This window comes from Solanum dulcamara, chromosome 2 (assembly GCF_947179165.1).
Source record: "Solanum dulcamara chromosome 2, daSolDulc1.2, whole genome shotgun sequence".
Classification (NCBI taxonomy): Eukaryota; Viridiplantae; Streptophyta; class Magnoliopsida; order Solanales; family Solanaceae; genus Solanum; species Solanum dulcamara.
Window position 1 is genome coordinate 76766160 of NC_077238.1, and position 19359 is coordinate 76785518.

Sequence of the window (19359 nt, forward strand, 5' to 3'; positions counted from 1 at the left end):
TATAGTAGGGATTCTCCCCCGGGTTCACAGCGAATCCGTCGAGTTAAGATGCCAAATTAACCCTTGAGATGTGACAAGATCCTCAGATTAATCAACCATAATTAATTATTTAATATTTTATTTTATTTTTTGCTCAAGATTACACAAACTCTTATATATAATTTACACAATATCAATCCACCTTACAATTAGCCAAAAAAAAACAAATTACTCCAAGTTTTAATACACGCAAAAATAGGTAAATTAAATAAAAAGACCAACCAGACATTAGTCTTGAACACAACTATTAATAATAATAAACTTTAGTACACATTTTACATCAACAACAAAGTATTTGAACTTTTTGATTCATCTCTATCAAGCGTCTAGATCTTCAGCATGAGTTGGATTCCTAGAAGAACGAGCCATAAATGTTCTAATCAAAGGCTTAACTTTCTCCACGGTTTTAATTATTCCCAGAAACATGAACCTATAGAGTATTACCATTCCAAATATTATTGCAAGATCAACCCATTTTGAATATCCCATTTGCACTTGCCATACATTTCTCAATATTTCATCACCACTAATTATGGCTGGCCCTCTAATTTGCTCATTAGGAAAATTTAATCCCAAGAACTCATTCTTGTAAAACCCTTGATTTGCATATTTGTGAAATGCAATGTAATACATTGGGTACTTCCAAAATGGCTTAGGAAGATCATCAGGCAATCTAAAAAAACCTCCATTAAGCATCATAACACCTTGAATTCCAGCTCCTGTTATGAAACGATGACAAAATTAATACATGAAAATATTAATTTTAACGTGCTGAAATTGTGCTCAACTCGTTCATTTGACATCCTTACCCGTTATGATTCCCATGAGGAAGTCGGGAACAATGCTTGCCACAATCATCATGAGGCTCTCGACTAACATCATGGTCGCGAAAAGTACTAATGCAAAATACGCAAAGTGATCGAACCCTTTTTGTAATCCAACGAGGTAATAAGCCATAGCGCCAGGTATTACTGAGATTAATATAAGGTAAGGAATGGAAGAAAATGTATTTCCCACCACATATGCAGCCACACCATAGTGTCCATTTAATCTTTCTCGAGTGAAAATCTAGAAGAAGAAAAAAGACACATAATATATAAGTATCATTGTATAATTAAATGGACAAATTATTAATTATATAGAGATATTTAATAAGTGTCATATATATACTTTCATATCTTCAACAAATGAAGGGAATCCACCGATTGCCATAAAAGTCAAGAAGGCAGCAACAAACATCAACATTGAGCCTCTAGCCTGAAAAACGTAGCAATTGGAAGAAGAAGAAATTGTTACACGAATTAACAAAATATTCATAGCTAATTCTATTTAATGATGAATAACAATATTTACCTGAATGGAGCCATAGTCGTGGCCAATATCATGAAAAATAGTGCCAACACACAAGCACAAAGCAATATAAATTGCAAAACGTAGCCAGTAATAACCAAGATCACGATACATATTCACGAAAGACCTCCTTGTGAGAACCATACATTGAGTAATGAAACTTGCTTGACTTCCTTTTTTTGCCTCTTCTCCTCCACTCTATACACAAATTAAATGTTAATAAGATCACCAATTAGTATTATATATACCATAAGTACTATTTTCTTTTTAAAAAAAAAACATGGCTAAATATTATACAAACCTGTTGGCAAATTTCTGAAACTCTTTGTTGAACTTGTTGACAACCCTGTGAAGTCTTGTATGACTTAACAAGAATATTGATTGCTTCTGTAGCTGTGGCTTGTCCACCAACTCCTTTTTCGATATCCTGATTAATTAAGGTCAAAATAGACAATTAAACCTTGATTCATGAGTAATTAATTATGTCTATTAATTTAATGAAGAAGAAGATATAATTGGATAAAATACTTACAACATCAAAGTCCTTGTTGATTGTCCTTAAGTAGTGATCAGATGGATTCCTCATAGTTGGACATGGGAAACCATTCAAAGCAAAATACTAGAAAACCCCCCCAAAAAAAAAAAAGTTTCATTAGTGGATATATTTCGACACGTGTAGTTTTTAAGATGAAAAGAATGTTATATGTACCTCATTTGCATTAGAAATGGAACCAAAGTAGACAGTTGTTCCAGAAGACAAAAGGCAAAGATTGTGAAAAAGTTGAAAAACTTCACTACTTGGCTGATGAATAGAAGCAACAACAGTCCTTCCATCTTGTTTAGCCAATTGGACAATTCTATTCATGACATGATAAGAAGCAGCACTATCAAGGCCACTTGTTGGTTCATCAAGAAATAAAAGTTTGGGCCTTTTTAATATTTCAATACAAATACTAACTCTTCTCTTTTGTCCACCACTTAGCCCTTTAACACTCCATCCACCAATTCTTGTGTTCATTGCATCTTGTAAACCCATTTCTCTTATGGTTGCTTCGGCTCGATCTCTCTTCTCCGATCGAGACATCGAATCAGGTAATTGGAGTTGGGCTGAATAGTAAATTGCTTCTCTCACGGTTAATGTCGTCATCAACGTGTCATCTTGCGTCACATATGCCTTTAAAAAAAGAAAAAGAAGTTATATTGACAATATATAAAAGTTAAAAGAGGATGAGATATTAATTGCCTTACCGAAGTGCCAAATGCAAGTGATTGTCTGCGACCATTGATAAGGATTTCTCCAGTTTGTCTTGTGTTAGAATCCAATCTCCCTGTAATTGTATTATGTCCATCACATTAACAAACTTTATTTTTATGATGATGAGATAAGATAGATAGTCAAAATTTTATTTATAATGGACTTAAATATTCTTTTATACCAAACAATTAATGGAACATTCTCAAGTCAAAATATGTAGACTCTTAAACCATTCATATAAAAAAAAAAAATTATTAGGAATTAGTTTTTGGGATCCCAATCGCTAATTTTTAATTAATCTCTCTATCTTCTATCCAAAATATCAATTCGAGCTTCAAGAATAAAAAATCTTTCATATCTCTTAATGTAAATTTTGATTTATCGATCCAATAAATTTTAAATATCAGATGGCTAAATCAAAAAAAAGAAGAAAAAAATAATATATATATACCTGCTAGAGTATCAAGAAGAGTTGATTTGCCACAACCAGAAGGACCCATAATTGCCAAAATTTCACCAGGTTGTACAAAACCAGTAAGGCCTTGCAAAATAGCTCTCCTCCCAGTTTTTTTGTCAGGCACTGTTACCCATAAATCCTTCCACGTTAAATATATTCCTTCATTAATCAACTTTCCACTCAAAGCCACATCCTCATCATATGCAAAATTAGCAGTACTAATCATAGGATTAACACTAATTTGTTTTGGTGCTTCATAATAATTTTCCATCTCTAAGGACCTTTTTATTTCAGCATCAACCCTTAGAGATGGTGCTTCAATTGAACCAATATTTGGTGGTGTACTACTACTACTAGTAACACTAAATGGAAAATTTCTGATTAGATTATGGTTGTTAAAATTAGGAACATCTTCCGAAGTGACACTATCATTTGTCTCTGATTCGTGACGTCTATGAGGCGATTGATTTGGACTAGGTGTCCATCTCGGAACATAATTAGATTGTAATTCCATTTGATACTCACTTATTTTGTGTGTGATTTTGTGCTAGTTATTCGAAATTCGATATATAGGAAGAAGAAAGAGAGAAAGGTAGAGAAATAGCTTAGATTATTGTTAAGCTAATGCATGAAGGATGGTGGAAAGATTGGTTGATATTTATAATAAAATAAAAGGAAGGTGGTTGGGGAGTTGGGAGTAATATCTAGTTGTACTGTAAAACAGTTGAAAATAATTAAAATATTATAATACTAGATTTACTTCCAGGGGATGAAATCTAAGAAATAAATGTCTACATGTATTCAAAACATATCCCCTTCATTTCTGTGTCAACGTGTTTCATCTATTTTTTTTTTAATCTGTTTTAACAAAAATGATTTTTTTTCTTTAATTTAGCAACTTTTCAATAATGTATTTAAAATTATAAAATTAAAAATTATTTTGATATATTTAATATATTCTTAATTTAAGACAAAAAAACATTTTTTTTATATTTTAAATTCTGTGTTAAATCAAATAAATTGAAATAGAAAAAGTATCTATATTTGGCCTATATAAGTCTTCCTTTATTACTTCCTCAAGTGGTAATGGTGATTGGAACCACAAAAGTCAATTATTATTTTTTTAATTTTTGAAATTTCATGTTAAATTAAAATAGATCAAATAAATTAAAATGAAGGCAGGCTGATTGGACCTCTTCAGGATTATTGTGTGAAAAGGAAATTGCTTGGCATCTTATTTTTTATTTTTGTTTAACCATTTGTTAATTAGTTCCTTACTTTTTAGTTGTAAGTTAATTAATTGATAGTAGTGCGCAGAGATGTGGTGGAGTAATTGAAATATTTTTATCTTTAATAATTAGAGATTTTTTTTATTGAGAAAATAACATAATTGAATTTCTGATAAAGTTAAAGATATGCATTTTGATTTAACTCATCAAGTTCAATTATTTGATTAAGTTCAATTATTAATAATCAAATAGCTCCGATGTTTGAAAGTATGCTTTAGATCCGACGATTCATGTTGTAATATTTGACTGATCTCAAATCCAAGGAAATTATTATGCGAATGCTTGAAAGTAAACGCTTAGTAAAAAATAAAAAACTTCAAACACAAGAATATCAATAAATTAACGATGTATATAAATTTAAAAAATTCAAAAATTCATCATTGAAAAGTCTAGGTAACAAAATTAAAGCAGAGTTAAATCCGCAAATCTAGCCAGGTGTTGCTACCATTAATTAAAATATAGAAATAAAATAATAACAGAAAAAGTGAAAAGATTAAACACACCCACGGACTGGAATTTCATCTATAGCTAGTATAGCCAAACATGTTTGACCGTAATTGAAAAATATCATTTCATTTTTTTAAAAACTTTAAATATACAATTGTACAATTAAACTTTCATAATAATGTCGTTTATCATCGTGAAATGTTATTATAAAAAACATGTAATATAACATACTAATACATATAAAAGTCTGTTTTATAAATAAATCAATACTAATTAACAGCATGTATATGAGCAAGAGGCTTGGTTCAACCCATTATATATATATATATATCTATGAGCTCGTTTAGATGGGCTTATAAGTTGGTCAAATCAACTTAAAGCCATTTTTAGCTTATTGTAGTGTTTGCCTAATGCTAACTTTAAGTCATAAAGTTTTTAAGTCAGTCAAAAATGAAAAGTTAGGATTCCTAACTTTTTTTTCCTTAGTGCTTAAAGTCATTTTCTTTAACCATGGAAATTACTTTTATATTCCTTATATTTTAACTAAATTTTCAAACTACCATTTTTATTTAACCCTAAAATTCACATTATTTTCCTCATTTTTTCGGCATAAGCACTTTTATCCAAACACTCAACTGCTTATTTATAAAAATAACTTTCAGCACTTCAAAGTTCTAAAAACACTTCATACATAAAAGTTACTTGTTTTAAGTTCATCCAAACGGGCTCTATATCTATATATATAAAGACTTATACATTACCAACAAAAGTGTGAAATTACAATTAAAGAGTATAAATAAAAATAATGAAAGTATTTTTTTTGAAGAGAGAATTAATGGTCTAGTGGTAAAATTGTTCAATATCATACTGGCCTGAATATATAGGGATAATTACAGTAAATGTCCATTTGGTCATTTTAATTATCAAAAAAATGGTCATTCAATGTATATTTATGTGTATCGGGTATATATTCATGTATACACAGATGTAGAATAAAGGGCAACCCGGTGCACTTAAGCTCCCGCTATGCATAGGGTCTGGGGAAGGGCCCGACCACAAGGGTTTGTTGTACGCAGCCTTACCTTGCATTTCTGCCAGAGGCTGTTTCCAAGGCTTGAACCCGTGACCTCCTGATCACATGGCAGCAACTTTACCAGTTAGAATGTATCATAATATATATTCAGCGTATAATTCATGCATAAATAATCAATATTATATAATTGGTGTATGCTTTCTATGACTTTTGGCAAGCTACATTGCATAGTCAATGTATATTTCCTATGATTTTGGCTATTTTTTATATAAATAAAATATGATTATGTTTATTATAAACTAATTAATTTATTGTATATATTTAAAATTGTCTCTTTAATTTCAAGTTGCTATAGTTCATTTAAAAAAAATAATTTCTGACAAGCGAGCGAGTCTCTAAATTTATCATTATTTTATATCGATATTTCAATTAAAACGGATTATTTATATGTTTTATATAATCGATTGACATTCCTCAATTGAAAACTGACAGCTCACATCCTTTTATGCAATTTTTTGTTTATCAAACACTCAGTAATATTAAAAAAGAACTTGCATGTCATGACTGTGACTAGGTCAAAATTGCATGCAAAATTACAAACAGACTTGGAATATTAAAAATAATAATTGGTAAGCTTCAAAGTATATATACATTTATTAATGAACACAAAGTAAAATTCCACTAACCACACATTATTATAAATATAATCTTTAGACTAATTCTTTGTATACTATATGTTAATATTGAACAAAATGTTTCAAATGCATGTTTTGAAGCTAAGTCAAATATTCACCATGAGAATTATTGAGGTTTAAATATATGATTATAATCATGAGTAAATTATCTCCTAAAACCAGTTACAATTTGAAAAGAAAAGGAATAATCATACGTAAATTTTATAGTTATATGAGATCTTTATGCAAATACATGATCGGATTTCTCTTTACTTTTCTAGCCAATACACATAGATTATACTTTGGTTATACATGATTACACACATACCATATATGAATGATAAATCCACCGACTATATTTAGTTTAAGCGGTTTGGTGCACAACTACAACAACAACATACCCAGTGAGATTCCACAAGTAGCTAGGCCGAGTCTGGAAATGTCACGATCCAAAATGGGTCATGAGTGACACCCACACTTAACCTCCTAAATGGGAGAATCAACGATACAAACCCCAGCTTATAAAATATGACAATAACGCGAAAACTCAATTTATAAGAGTAAAAAATAATTAAACCACTAAAGTCTATTAGATACGTTTTCCCAAAACCTGAAAGTCATCACTTCAAGAACATCTAATTCTAAGATACTACGTCTGAAAATATCAAACACCAAAATAAATAAATAACTTAATGTATCCGAAAACTAAGGACATCATGCCATGCCCGAGAGAATCCAACACGAGCTAGAAGGAATAGCTCACCCTGGAACCTGATGTGCTAGACACTAGCTAGAGTTGAGGTCGAGTCAAAGTCGATGGAACACTCGTTGCACTCCACAAAATAAAATAAAATAAAGAAAAATACAAGTAGCGGTCAGTACGGTACAACATATATTGAGTAGGTATCATCAGCCGACTTAAAATAGAAATCGATATGCATAAAGTAATAGCGGGAAATCAACCATAGCACTTAACAGGTGACAACCAATAAGATCAAGATCAAGTGACAATACAATGAACAATTACATAACCAGTCAACAATATTAAGATCACACATGAGGACTCAGGCCTCCACATCACGCTCTTTTGGGAATGAGTTATTGGAGATTGGGTAGTATTAAGTCATTTTAATTTGTTTTTCTTTAATATTATTGTGTCGGAACATGACGTCCGATGCATCACAATAAATAATGAAATTCTTACCTTCTACTGGCAAGGCAAGAACCGGTGCAGTAGTCAATAAGGTATTGAGTTTTAGGAAACTCTATTCACACTAGTCCGACCACATAAATGGAACATTTTGCTTGGTCAGATTGGTTTGCAAGGAAGCAATGGAAGCAAATTTCTTGACGAACCAACAGTAGTAGCTAGCCAAACCAACAAAGCTCCTTACCTCTGAGACATTAATGGGTCTTGCCTAACTCTTCACTGCTTCAATCTTTTGGGGATCCACCATCACTGCATCCTTAGAAACCACATGCCCCAAGAAGGACACTGAATCAAGCCAGAACTCACACTTGAAGAATTTAGCATATAGCCTTTTCTCCCTTAACAATTCCAGAACAATCCTCAGATGTTCTTCATGTTCTTTTCTGCTCTTTGAGCATATTAATATATCATCAATAAAAATAATAAAAAAGAAATCCAAATATGGCTTAAAGATTCAATTCATCAGACTCATAAAAGCAGCAGACGCATTTGTAAGCCCAGAAGACATTACCAAGAATTCATAGTGTCTATACCTGGTTCGAAAAACAGTCTTCGGTATATCTGCTGCCCGTATTTTCAATTAATGGTAACCGGACCTCAAATTAATTTTTAAGAAATGCAACCACCTTGCAACTAATCGAATAAGCCATCAATACGAGAAAGGGGATACCTATTTTTAATAGTCACCTTGTTCAGCTGCCTGTAGTTTATGCACATACGAAGGTTACCATCCTTCTTCTTTACAAATAAAACTGGAGCACCCCATAGAGAGGCACTCGTTCTAATAAAACATTTACCCAACAACTCTTGAAGTTGGGCCGTCAACCCCCTCAACTCAGTCGGGGCCATCCTATAAGGTGGAATGGAAATGGAGTGAGTGCTCAACTCCAGGTCGATACAAAAATCAATATCCCTATCAGGTGGCATACAAGGTAAGTCTGCAGTGAAAACATCCATAAACTCATGCACTATCGAAATAGACTCAATCGATGGCACTTCAAAACCATCATCCCTGAGATGTGCTAGGAAGGTTAAACAACCCTTACTCACCAACTTCTTAGCACGAAGAAAAGAGATAATCTGAACTGAGGTGGAAAGATAGTCACCCTCCTACACCAACTGATCCATCCCAAGCTTGGCTAATGTCATAGTCTTAGCATTGCAATCTAAGATAGCAAAATTTGGAGAGATCCAAGTCATACCCAAAATTACATCAAAGTCAACCATCTCTAGAATAATCAAATTTACATAAGTTCTGCTCCCCAAAAAAGTCACAAGGCAAGACCTATACACTTTCTCAACTAGCACAGATTCACCAACGGGAGTAGAAATACGAATAGGCATGTCAAGTAAGTCACAATGTAAATCAAGTCCATCAGCAAATGCGAAAGATACATAAAAAAAATATGGATCCAGGATCAAACAATACGAAAGTCATGCGATCGCAGACGAAAAGAGTACCTGTGATAACAACATCGGATGCCTCTGCCTCTGGCCTCCCAGGGAAAGCATAACAATAGGCTCTGTCGCTCGTCTGACCATTTCCCTTGCCGGGCTGTACTCCATTAGCTCCAACCTTCCCGCCATCCATATCAGGCTGGCGACCACCACGACCTTGTCCACCATATCCTCTAGAATAACGGCCCCTACCATAGTCGTCGCCTCCACCTCTAACTGCTGGGGCTCTATAACCCTGATCATGCCAAGCTTGATTCTTCCTTGGACAATATTTTTTAATATGTCCAGACTCACCAGATCCGTAACAAGTCTTAGGGTCAAGAGTGGGTCTTTGTGAAGATGAAGAAGACTAAAGATAACCCTCAAAATTAGAAAAAGGGCTGGCTAGTCTTTAACGGACCTCCATCTGAAACCTGCAATGAAGAATGAATAGGATGAGTCGAATAATCTCCAGAACTCTTCCCTCTGGAGTAAGAACCACTAAACTCACCTCCCTTACGAATTTTTTTGAACGTTGTCTCTTTAGAGAAGTTATCTGGCTTCACCCCATCCATCTCTATCACAAAATCAACCACTTCCTGAAAAGATTTTGCTGAAGAAGCCACCTGTAAAGCTGGAATCCATAAATCTGACCTCAATTCCTTTACAAAACGACGAATCCGTTCTTTTGGACTGAAGCAAAGCTGAGTAGCATATCTATCTAAGGCATGAAACTTGGATTCATAGGCGGCAACGGACATCTTCCATTGCTCTATATTCAAAAACTCATCTCTCCTTCTGTCTTTCAAGGTCCGGGGAATATACTTCTCCATGAAACAGTCAGAAAAAGTTGCCCAAGTCATAGGTGGTGCCTCTGCTGGTCGGCACTCAACATGAGACTGCCACCATATTTTGGCGTTTCCCTAAAACTAGTATGTCACAAACTCAACACCAAATCGCTCTACTATATCCATCTTATGAATCAACTCATGACAATCAACAAGAAAATCATAAACATCCTCAGATTCAGTACCCATGAAGACCGGGGGTTTCAACTTCAAGAACTTAACAAAGAGATCATGCTAGTCACTAGTAATTACCGAACCTATAGTCAATCAAGGAAACATGCTTGTTCCCGAGGGCGCAGTCAAGTGGGGAGCCACAACAGCTGCATGTTATACTCCTGGGATATGAGGTATTGGAGATATTGTCCCTGATCGGATAACCCACTGAGATAGGTGAGAACCTGGTGGATCATCTCTGGAGTAGGCAGGGGTGGTGCTTCTCTCTCATTAACATGCTCATCCTCCACCTCAATATCCTCTCGAGCTACTTTATCAGCCGGTGGAGGGGTCGCTGCTCTTTCCCTGGTTGGCCTAGCTGCTTGGCCCCTGCTCCTGGTGGGCTTTTTCCCGCGACCTCTACTACGGCTTATTGTTGCTACTCCTCCTATGGCTACAACCCCAACGGCTGGCTCAAGTGCTGTTGTTGCTTTAGTTCTAACCATCTGCGAAAATAAAGTGAACAAGGCCAGATACCAATTTGTATCACCTAGATAACAATTGGATTCAAGTAATAGCATGAAAGAAAGAAGGAATGGAGTTTTCCTAAAGTCACATAGCCTCTCGAAGAAAAGTGAAGGTGTCTCTGTACCGTTCCGCAAGACTCTACTAGACCTGTCCTTGTGTGATGAGATCATTGAACCTAAGACTCTAATACCAATTTTGTCACGATCCAAAATGAGCCATGAGTGACACCCATACTTAACCTCCTATGTGGGAGAACCAACGATACAAACCCCAACTTATAAAATATGACAATAACGCGGAAACTCAATTTATAAGAGTAAAAAGTAATTAAACCACTAAAGTGTATAGATACGTTTTTCCAAAACCTGAAAGTCATCACTTCAAGAATATTTAATTCTAAAATACTAAGTCTGAAAATATCAAACACCAAAATAAATAAATAACTTAATATGTCCGAAAACTAAGGACATCATGCCATGCCCGAGAGAATCCAACACAAGCTAGAAGGAATAGCTCACCCTGGAACCTGATGTGCTAGACACTAGCTAGAGCTGAGGTCGAGTCAAATTCGATAGAACATTCGTTGCACTCCACAAAATAAAATAAAGAAAAATACAAGTAGGGGTCATTATGGGACAACATGTATTGAGTAGGTATCATCGGCCGACTTAAAATAAAAATCAATATGCATAAGGTAATAACGGAAAATCAACCATAACACTGAACATGAGACAACCAACAAGATCAAGATCAAGTGACAATACAATTGACAACTACATAACCAGTCAACAATATTAAGATCACACATGAGAACTCAGGCCTCCACATCACACTCTTTTAGGAAATGAGTTATTGGAGATTGGGTAACATTAAGTCATTATAACTTGTTTTTCTTTAATATTACCGTATCGGAACGTGACGCCCGATCTAACTATACCATGACGGAATATGACACCCGATCCAAACATACCGTGTCGGCTCGTGACATCTGATCCAAATATAACTAATTTATCATTCTTTATTATTATATTCCACTTCATTAACAATATTTCATCAAGTCTTCTTTATTCAAGGCACCATTTTTGATAGGGCAAGTTCAAAATTATGGATTTCACGGTATTAGGATTTCAGACCAATCACAACAACATACCAACCATCCAAACCACAAAAATTAAATGCATAGTAAACTTCACACATTAATCAATGACTATCAATCGCTATTAAGAGTTTATCTATGATATAGAATAAACCATAACCTACCTCAACCGAAGAACCGAAGTCAAGCAAACTAATTCACCAATACTTTTCCTTTCTTCAACGCCTCAGAACGTTTGCAATCTATCAAATATACAACATTCGTAAGTAAACGAGTCCGTAGACACCCATATCACTATATATCTAGCCTAGACTCATAAATTTACCCAAACTTATAATCAAGTTCCTAAATTTCAAGCGTAGGGTTAAGTCTTAATTTCTCCAATATCATAACTCTAATGGTATTTAGGTAATACAATACACCTAAAATTCAATTAGGTATACTAATATGTCGAATCTTGAGGAAATTAACCAATGTTAACAACAAAATATGAAACCCACGAGAGTATTTCAAGACACAACATATACTAAAGTTTTACAATAAAACAGTGTCAAGATCCGCAACAAGTAACAAATTGGAAATCTTTTTTTTTTCTACATTCCACTACGCACACCAACATTTTTTTTACTCTACCAACATCAATTCTATTGGCCATATTGATTTGTCATTATTAAGTAATGATTGGTTCTTTAATTAGTCAACCTAATTACACTCATAATGTCACTAGTAATTATGACCATCTACCTCCATATATAATTCCTTCAATTTGAGGCTAGCAGGTGAAAGTGATTCTATTGCTTTCGGCCGCTGAAGTTGTATTGAGTTTTCTGACTTAAAGGATAGTACCCCCTATTTATCATTAATTAATTTTAATAAATATGAGATAAGTGGTATAGTTTAGTAACTAAATATCACTTTAGCCCACCAATTAAACTAATTATCTAACGTTACCTCTCAATTAAATAACCATAGTTATCGAATAGTCCAAATATCCATTAAAAATTTATGAAATGAGTATTTTATGAAATAAAAAGCTCTAGTACTCAAAACGACCTAATGGTTCGTTTACAGGAGAGGATAGACTATACGGTAAATATGTTGTTTCCGAAAGACCTTCAACATGAGTATAACATATCAAAGCAGGTATGAAAAAGGGAAAACGATATTGAAGAAAACAAACAATTAATAAGAAAAAAAGAACAATCACAAAAATAGTGTGATAATCTAAACACAATAAACAACAGATGATGATGGAATAAAAAACAAGACAATATAAGAATAAGGCTAAACCCTTCGAAAAGCAACACTCATATCTAATTAAGGTCATGCCTCGATTTGATGGACGACTATTAAGGTTAATTCTTCTAGTTTTGTTTTTCGATTTCTTATATTATAATATTTTACCGATATCTTATGAAAATAGCCACATAACTACAAATATATTTGGAATAAGTCACAAAACCGGTCTTTCTATTTTATTTTATTTTGGTCAAGAATTTAAATTTTAGATCCTTTGCCTAATGTTTTTGTATAGATCAAGGTGACAGCTTTTGATGAATATTCTTATTTAATCTCTTTGGTCTTCCTTTATTCTTTTTCCAGATTTTGACATCCATATTATATATATATGACTTTTGATCTAATATATATTACAGTTGTTTTTTAAGAAAAAGTCTCCATTTTCCCTTGAACTCTAATAGAGAGCCTAAGAGTAAATTTAAACCATAGTCAAATATTGTTGAATGGTAAATTCAAATATATTTCTTGAAACACATCGGTCAACCCATTTCACTATTAAAAAATTAATGAATTAGCGGCGGACTAAATTTCATAGCTAAATAGCAAAAATCTCATACTAATCAGAGTTAGCGACAGATTATAAGAAAATTCAATTAGCTAAGAGCTTTTTAGCAACAAATTTGTTGAGATCTGGGGATTACGAACAAATTTCGTATTTCTTTTGTTGTGTTTGATATAAATAGATTTCTAGTAATGGTAAGGGAAAATATAAGATGATTTAGTAAAGGGAATAGTACTATATACATTTACCAACTTTGGATTGTACAAGAGTAATTTTAGACATTTTTTTCTTTTATTAATTTAATATTGAGAAATTTCAGATAGTACAAACACAAATGTAAACCTCGTCTCTTTATTTTTGAATGTAATCTTTTTCTTATTTTAATTTATAAAATAATGTCTTCAGACACTTTAGGATGTGGTTCTTCTCGAATTATACTAACACGAAATGTTTTATGTATCAAAATGTTTTTTTAATAATGACTTCATACATTAAGAAAGACAGGCCGGCTAATTCAATTTGTTTAAGCTCTAATGTCATCATGACGTGGTAGTACTTTGAGGGCATGTTTATAGTAAAGTTTATTCCTTGATGGATATGTTTTGGTTATATTAATGAATGTGGATCAAGTCTTCAAACAAGACAATCAAATTTGAGTTGCGGTGAAATGGTTTGGCATCCTTCTAACCTTAATCAGAGGCTTCAGATTTGAACTCTTGAAAATGAAAAATATCTTGTTGAAAATGTTGTCCTGATTAGAAATGGGCTTTGCAATAATTCACGGATTTAATTGAATCATAACAAGGATAGAAGATACCGAACACCAAATGAAAAACCAAAAATAAAATAATTTTCAAACAACGTATACTTTAGGATTTGCATATTGGTCTTAATTAGGTTGAGGAGGATGGAATTGTTCAAACAATGAATACAAAAAGACAAGTAAATATTTCTATTTAATTTACTTGAAGAAGGAATAAGGATGCTTAGTTGTATTAACATTGCTAAATTTTAATTTTAGTCTTTGTCATATATAACTAAGCATATTTAATTTTTCACTACTTGAAATATGAACTCTTAATTTCAAAAGGGCTTTTAACATATTAATTGTTTGATAAAAAATAATTACAACCACTAATTAATTAAAAATAATAATATATTTATCGTTTATTATTTTGATGTTTGATTATCTAGAATAATTTATTTTTTAAAAAAAGCCAAAATTTTACGCTTTGATCAAGACCAAGTCAAAAGTCAACTATTTATGATACAAGATAGAGTATCTACAATCCTCTAGAAATTAGTAATAATTAATCAAGTGCTAACAAATATTTAATTAGTGATAAAGTAATTAACAAGTTAAATATGAACTTACATCTAACCTAGATACATTGAATTCAAATCTCATGTATACTTCAACTTTCCTCACGTATGAGTCTCACGAATAAAGAATTAAAAAGTTCTACGGTGAATTCAGTACTAAAAAAATCACTATTTTCTCATTGAAAAATATTCAGTGACTATTTTTAAAAATATTTTGATTGAATCAGTGAGGAAAAAAAATACTATTTTCACACGAAAAAATTAAAAATCTTCTTGATATTTTAATGGGATAGGAAAGTCATAATTCAAGCACAAGTTTTTCGTTGATTTGATTCACGGTGAGAACTCTCTATTTCTAGTATTGATCCTTCATAATAACACTTTACTATAATAACTATATTTTTTTTTGGACCTAACTTTCATATTATATTTTGTTATATTATATATTCTCTATAATAATACCTAAGAGTGGGCATAAATACCGAAAAATCTAATCAAATCAAACTAATTTGGTTTTTCGGTGTTGATTTTTCAGTGTTTCGATTCGGTGTCAGTTCTTTTTCTCGAAAACTTCGGTTATTCGATTCGGTGTTCGGTGTTAGGATCACAATTCCACGGTGAACAGAAGAATCGAAGTTTTATTAAATAAATATAAAATAATACTTAAAATTTTATTACTTATATATTTTGACCCAATTCCACGATGTTATTACTTTATGTTGTTAGTTGTTACTTTGAAGTGTGAACAACAAATTGATATTTTTACTTATTAGTTAATGGCTATTTGAATCGAAAAATCATTTTAAAAACACCAAAATAAATCAAACCGGAGTTGAAAACACCGAACCGAACCAAATTGATCTATTTTGGTTTGAAATACGATGTACACTTTTTCAAAACCAAACATCAAAAAATCGAATTGAACTTTAACAAAATCGAACCGAAAAACCGAAAGCACACCCCTAATAATACCTCGTTACATCAGCAAAAAAAATATATTCATACTTGTGGTACAAGTCAATGTGGATGTTAACTAGGACCTAAAGTCTCCAATCGAATGATCATTTTTAGATTATCAAACATGCAATTAGGAATGTTTGAACCGCGTCTCCATGAGAGGAAAAAAAAGAAGACAAGGACATCGTGATTCACAATATTACTCCATTCATTTTATTTTAGATGACTTAATTTGATTAAGTGCAACATCTGAAAAAATAAGTGATGAAATTTTTGGATCTTCAGGATTTAAGCAAAACATGTATACGATATATTAAAATATTCTTTGAATTAATTTTGTGGCCTTATATATGCTACGCGGATGTTGAAATTAAAAAATTATAGAATATAAAAAAAATATATTATTTGTTAAATGAACTATAAAAAAAAGACACATGCTTATATAAAATGATATAAACAGTAAAATTACATATAATCGATATCAATTTATCCAGACTTAAAACATTATAGTGTTATAGTAACTTAATTAATAAAAAAACATACATTATTGATCTAATAATCAATACATATTAAAGTTATAACATACATGAGTAAATAATTGTAAGACAATGTTTACATATCATTTGGAGGAATCAAAAGATCATTTTCACAAAACTAAGTCAAAGTCTACATATATGGAAGTCCAAGTCCATATAAGGAGAATTACTAAAAAGAAAAAAAATAATCTAATTTTTTCATTTTGCAAGTGGTGAAAATTGGAAAATACAAGTAGATTAAATGAAAGGGAACCTTACCATTTACTATTTCATAATTGAAGTCAAGAAATGCTGCTGTCGATAATTCGAGTAGAAAAAGAAAAGAAAAGAAGTAAACCCCAATTCCATTTATTTTTAAAAAAAAGCAGGAATAGAGAAAATATATATGTCAAAGAAAAGACCATTTGAAATCATTTTTCCCATTGCAGATTTCCATAATTACTTATTGCTTGTTCAGTGTACGTGATTTACCTGTTTCATGTGTTTCACTTCAACCAACAAAATTCTATTCCAAAAGAACAAAATTACTAAAATATAGTAATTGATGTTTAAATAAATATTATATCTATCTAAAATGATAAAATTTTCGTATATGAAGGATAAAAAGTTATATATTTAAAAATACGCGAACCTCTTTATTTTAAATATCTAATTCTTTTATTTATTTATTTTATTTACTATAACTTAAGTAAAATTTATATAAGGTAAAATTATTGATTTTAAATCTTAAATCTTATTACTTTTAATATAGTTCAAATAAGAAAAAGATTTTAAAAAACAAAATTTTATTCAATTTTAAAGTACTAAATATTAGGAGTTCTTACCTATTACAAATCAATAAAGATTAATAGTTATAATTTTAATTAATTTTTCAAAATTCTAAATTTTAGGAAAAATTTAATAGCTAGTTTAATATACATGCATTTCATGTATATGTTGACTTACGAGATATAAATCCCAAACTTATTGAAATAAAAGGTGAAATATATTCTGAAATCTGGATTCAAAGTTATTATTGATTACTAATACAGTAAATCACACTAATGAATAAAGCAAAGGAGAAAAATGAATGATAATTTATAATTATGAACATGAGGATATAAATATAGTAATAAAAAAATATTAGGTCATGAATGATTTTTTTACTCGTAACAATAACATAAATGCCAAATATTTAGAATTTTGTTTTTGAGCTATTAGATATCAAAAAATTAAATGTGGGCTTTTTTATGTCAAATTGTAGGTCACGTTATGATGGTAAAATTCCTAATTTTTCTAACTTGATTTTATTTTGCTTTCTATCTTTTGTGATTCATCTTTTTAAAAATATATTTTCTTTCTATCTTTTGTGATTCATCTTTTTTAAAATATATTTTTTCTTCTTATTATAAATTTTAGGACTTTAATTAAATGCTAATAAAAATTATTAGGTCATGAATGAACTTTTCCTTTTAGCAATAACATAAAGGTTCTCAATATTTTGCAATATAATGCAAAATATTTAGAAAAAAAATGTATTTCAGTATTGCCAAATATTGAGAAAAAAAATGTATTTGACCTTTTAGACACACACAAAAAAAAACAATAATCTGTTTTATGTCAAAGCTTAGTGCACGTTATATTGCCATGAAAAAAATTCTTTAAAAAGTATTTGGATTATTAGAGACCAAAAGTAAAATGTGGTTTTTTTATGCCAAATTTTAGGCTACGTTATAATGGGAAAATTCTTAAATTTTTTTAATATGATTTTATTTTGCTTTCTATCTTTTGTGATGTATTTTGTTTAAAATATATTTTTTTATTATATATTTTGAAATTCCTTAATTTTAGATATTATAAAGATAATTAAATAATAATTGAAGAAAGATAGTAAAAATAATTATGTTTATCGTAGAGGTTTTAACTACGTAATACATAAGACTATATGACATATACAATGACGTATAACTGAATTCTACTATTTTGACATTTAGTGCCCATCCATGTTGAGAGATTACGGTCATTCAAGGATACCATCATTGTTGTACTTTCGTTGAATTGAGTTTCAACTTATATCTACAATCAATAGTGTGTGTATATATAGGGTCGAGTCACTATAAGTTTAGGGGTTCATTTAAATTTTTTTTGATGAAAAATTATATATGATTAAAATAATTTTATATGTATTTATACTAAATGTTGAACTCTTTTCGACTAGTTTGTTCGTCTACTTTTCAAATTTTGAATCCCTTAATGAAAATCTTTTACATGTAGGCCTAAATCTTTTCATGGACCAAATACATTAAAAAAAAAAGAAAAAAAGATAGCAGTGATACACGAACTCAGAACTATATACAAAAACATAAGTCATATATAAAAAAAATTAAATTATAAACTTAAATTATATATATTATATTTCATCTAAAAACTTAAATTATATATATAAAAATATATATTTAATTACTTAATTTGAATTGTTCTTATTATTACGTTACCCCCATTGTTGAATTTTCTTACTTTGGAAGAGGAAGAAATTAAGATTCATTGAACACTAAAGAATATGCCAAAAGGAATTAATTAGGGGGACCTTTTCCACCACTTAGTACTATAACTTAGAAACTAATTATTGGTTCTAAAACATGATTAAATCAGCAATTAATATACATTCACTAGAATAATTATTGCTTCTAATAACATGATTAAATCAGCAATTCACATGCATTTTATTTTTCTCCACTATATATATATATATAATTCTTTTGGTTGAATATTCTCATTATTACTTTTTTTTATTTCCAACATGATATATCATGATCCTCTATTTTCTTTATTTTTGAAGGACCACAAGCTATCCCACTAAGAGATGCATGATAATAAAGTTTAGTCAACGAAACATTATACAAAGAGAAGTTGCTTGGTGTATGGGTTTTGGTCTTCCATCCGTGTC

The 19359-nt window shown here is 31.0% G+C and overlaps 2 protein-coding genes across 2 annotated transcripts; both read right to left on the minus strand.

Annotated features, from left to right (window-relative positions):
* Positions 1-243: 243 nt before the first annotated feature.
* On the minus strand, positions 244-3711 carry LOC129880798 (ABC transporter G family member 1-like). Its single transcript, XM_055954995.1, has 9 exons — positions 3096-3711; positions 2638-2717; positions 2099-2563; positions 1922-2008; positions 1691-1816; positions 1393-1587; positions 1210-1296; positions 849-1107; positions 244-758 (listed from the first exon to the last, which is right to left on the minus strand). The coding sequence occupies exons 1-9, from the start codon at positions 3613-3615 to the stop codon at positions 358-360; spliced, it is 2220 nt and encodes a 739-aa protein (XP_055810970.1). The 5' UTR covers positions 3616-3711; the 3' UTR covers positions 244-357.
* Positions 3712-8584: 4873 nt separating this feature from the next.
* On the minus strand, positions 8585-10698 carry LOC129873317 (uncharacterized). The gene is made up of 4 exons (XM_055948393.1): positions 10438-10698; positions 9626-10114; positions 9216-9561; positions 8585-8604 (listed from the first exon to the last, which is right to left on the minus strand). The coding sequence occupies exons 1-4, from the start codon at positions 10696-10698 to the stop codon at positions 8585-8587; spliced, it is 1116 nt and encodes a 371-aa protein (XP_055804368.1).
* Positions 10699-19359: the final 8661 nt, after the last annotated feature.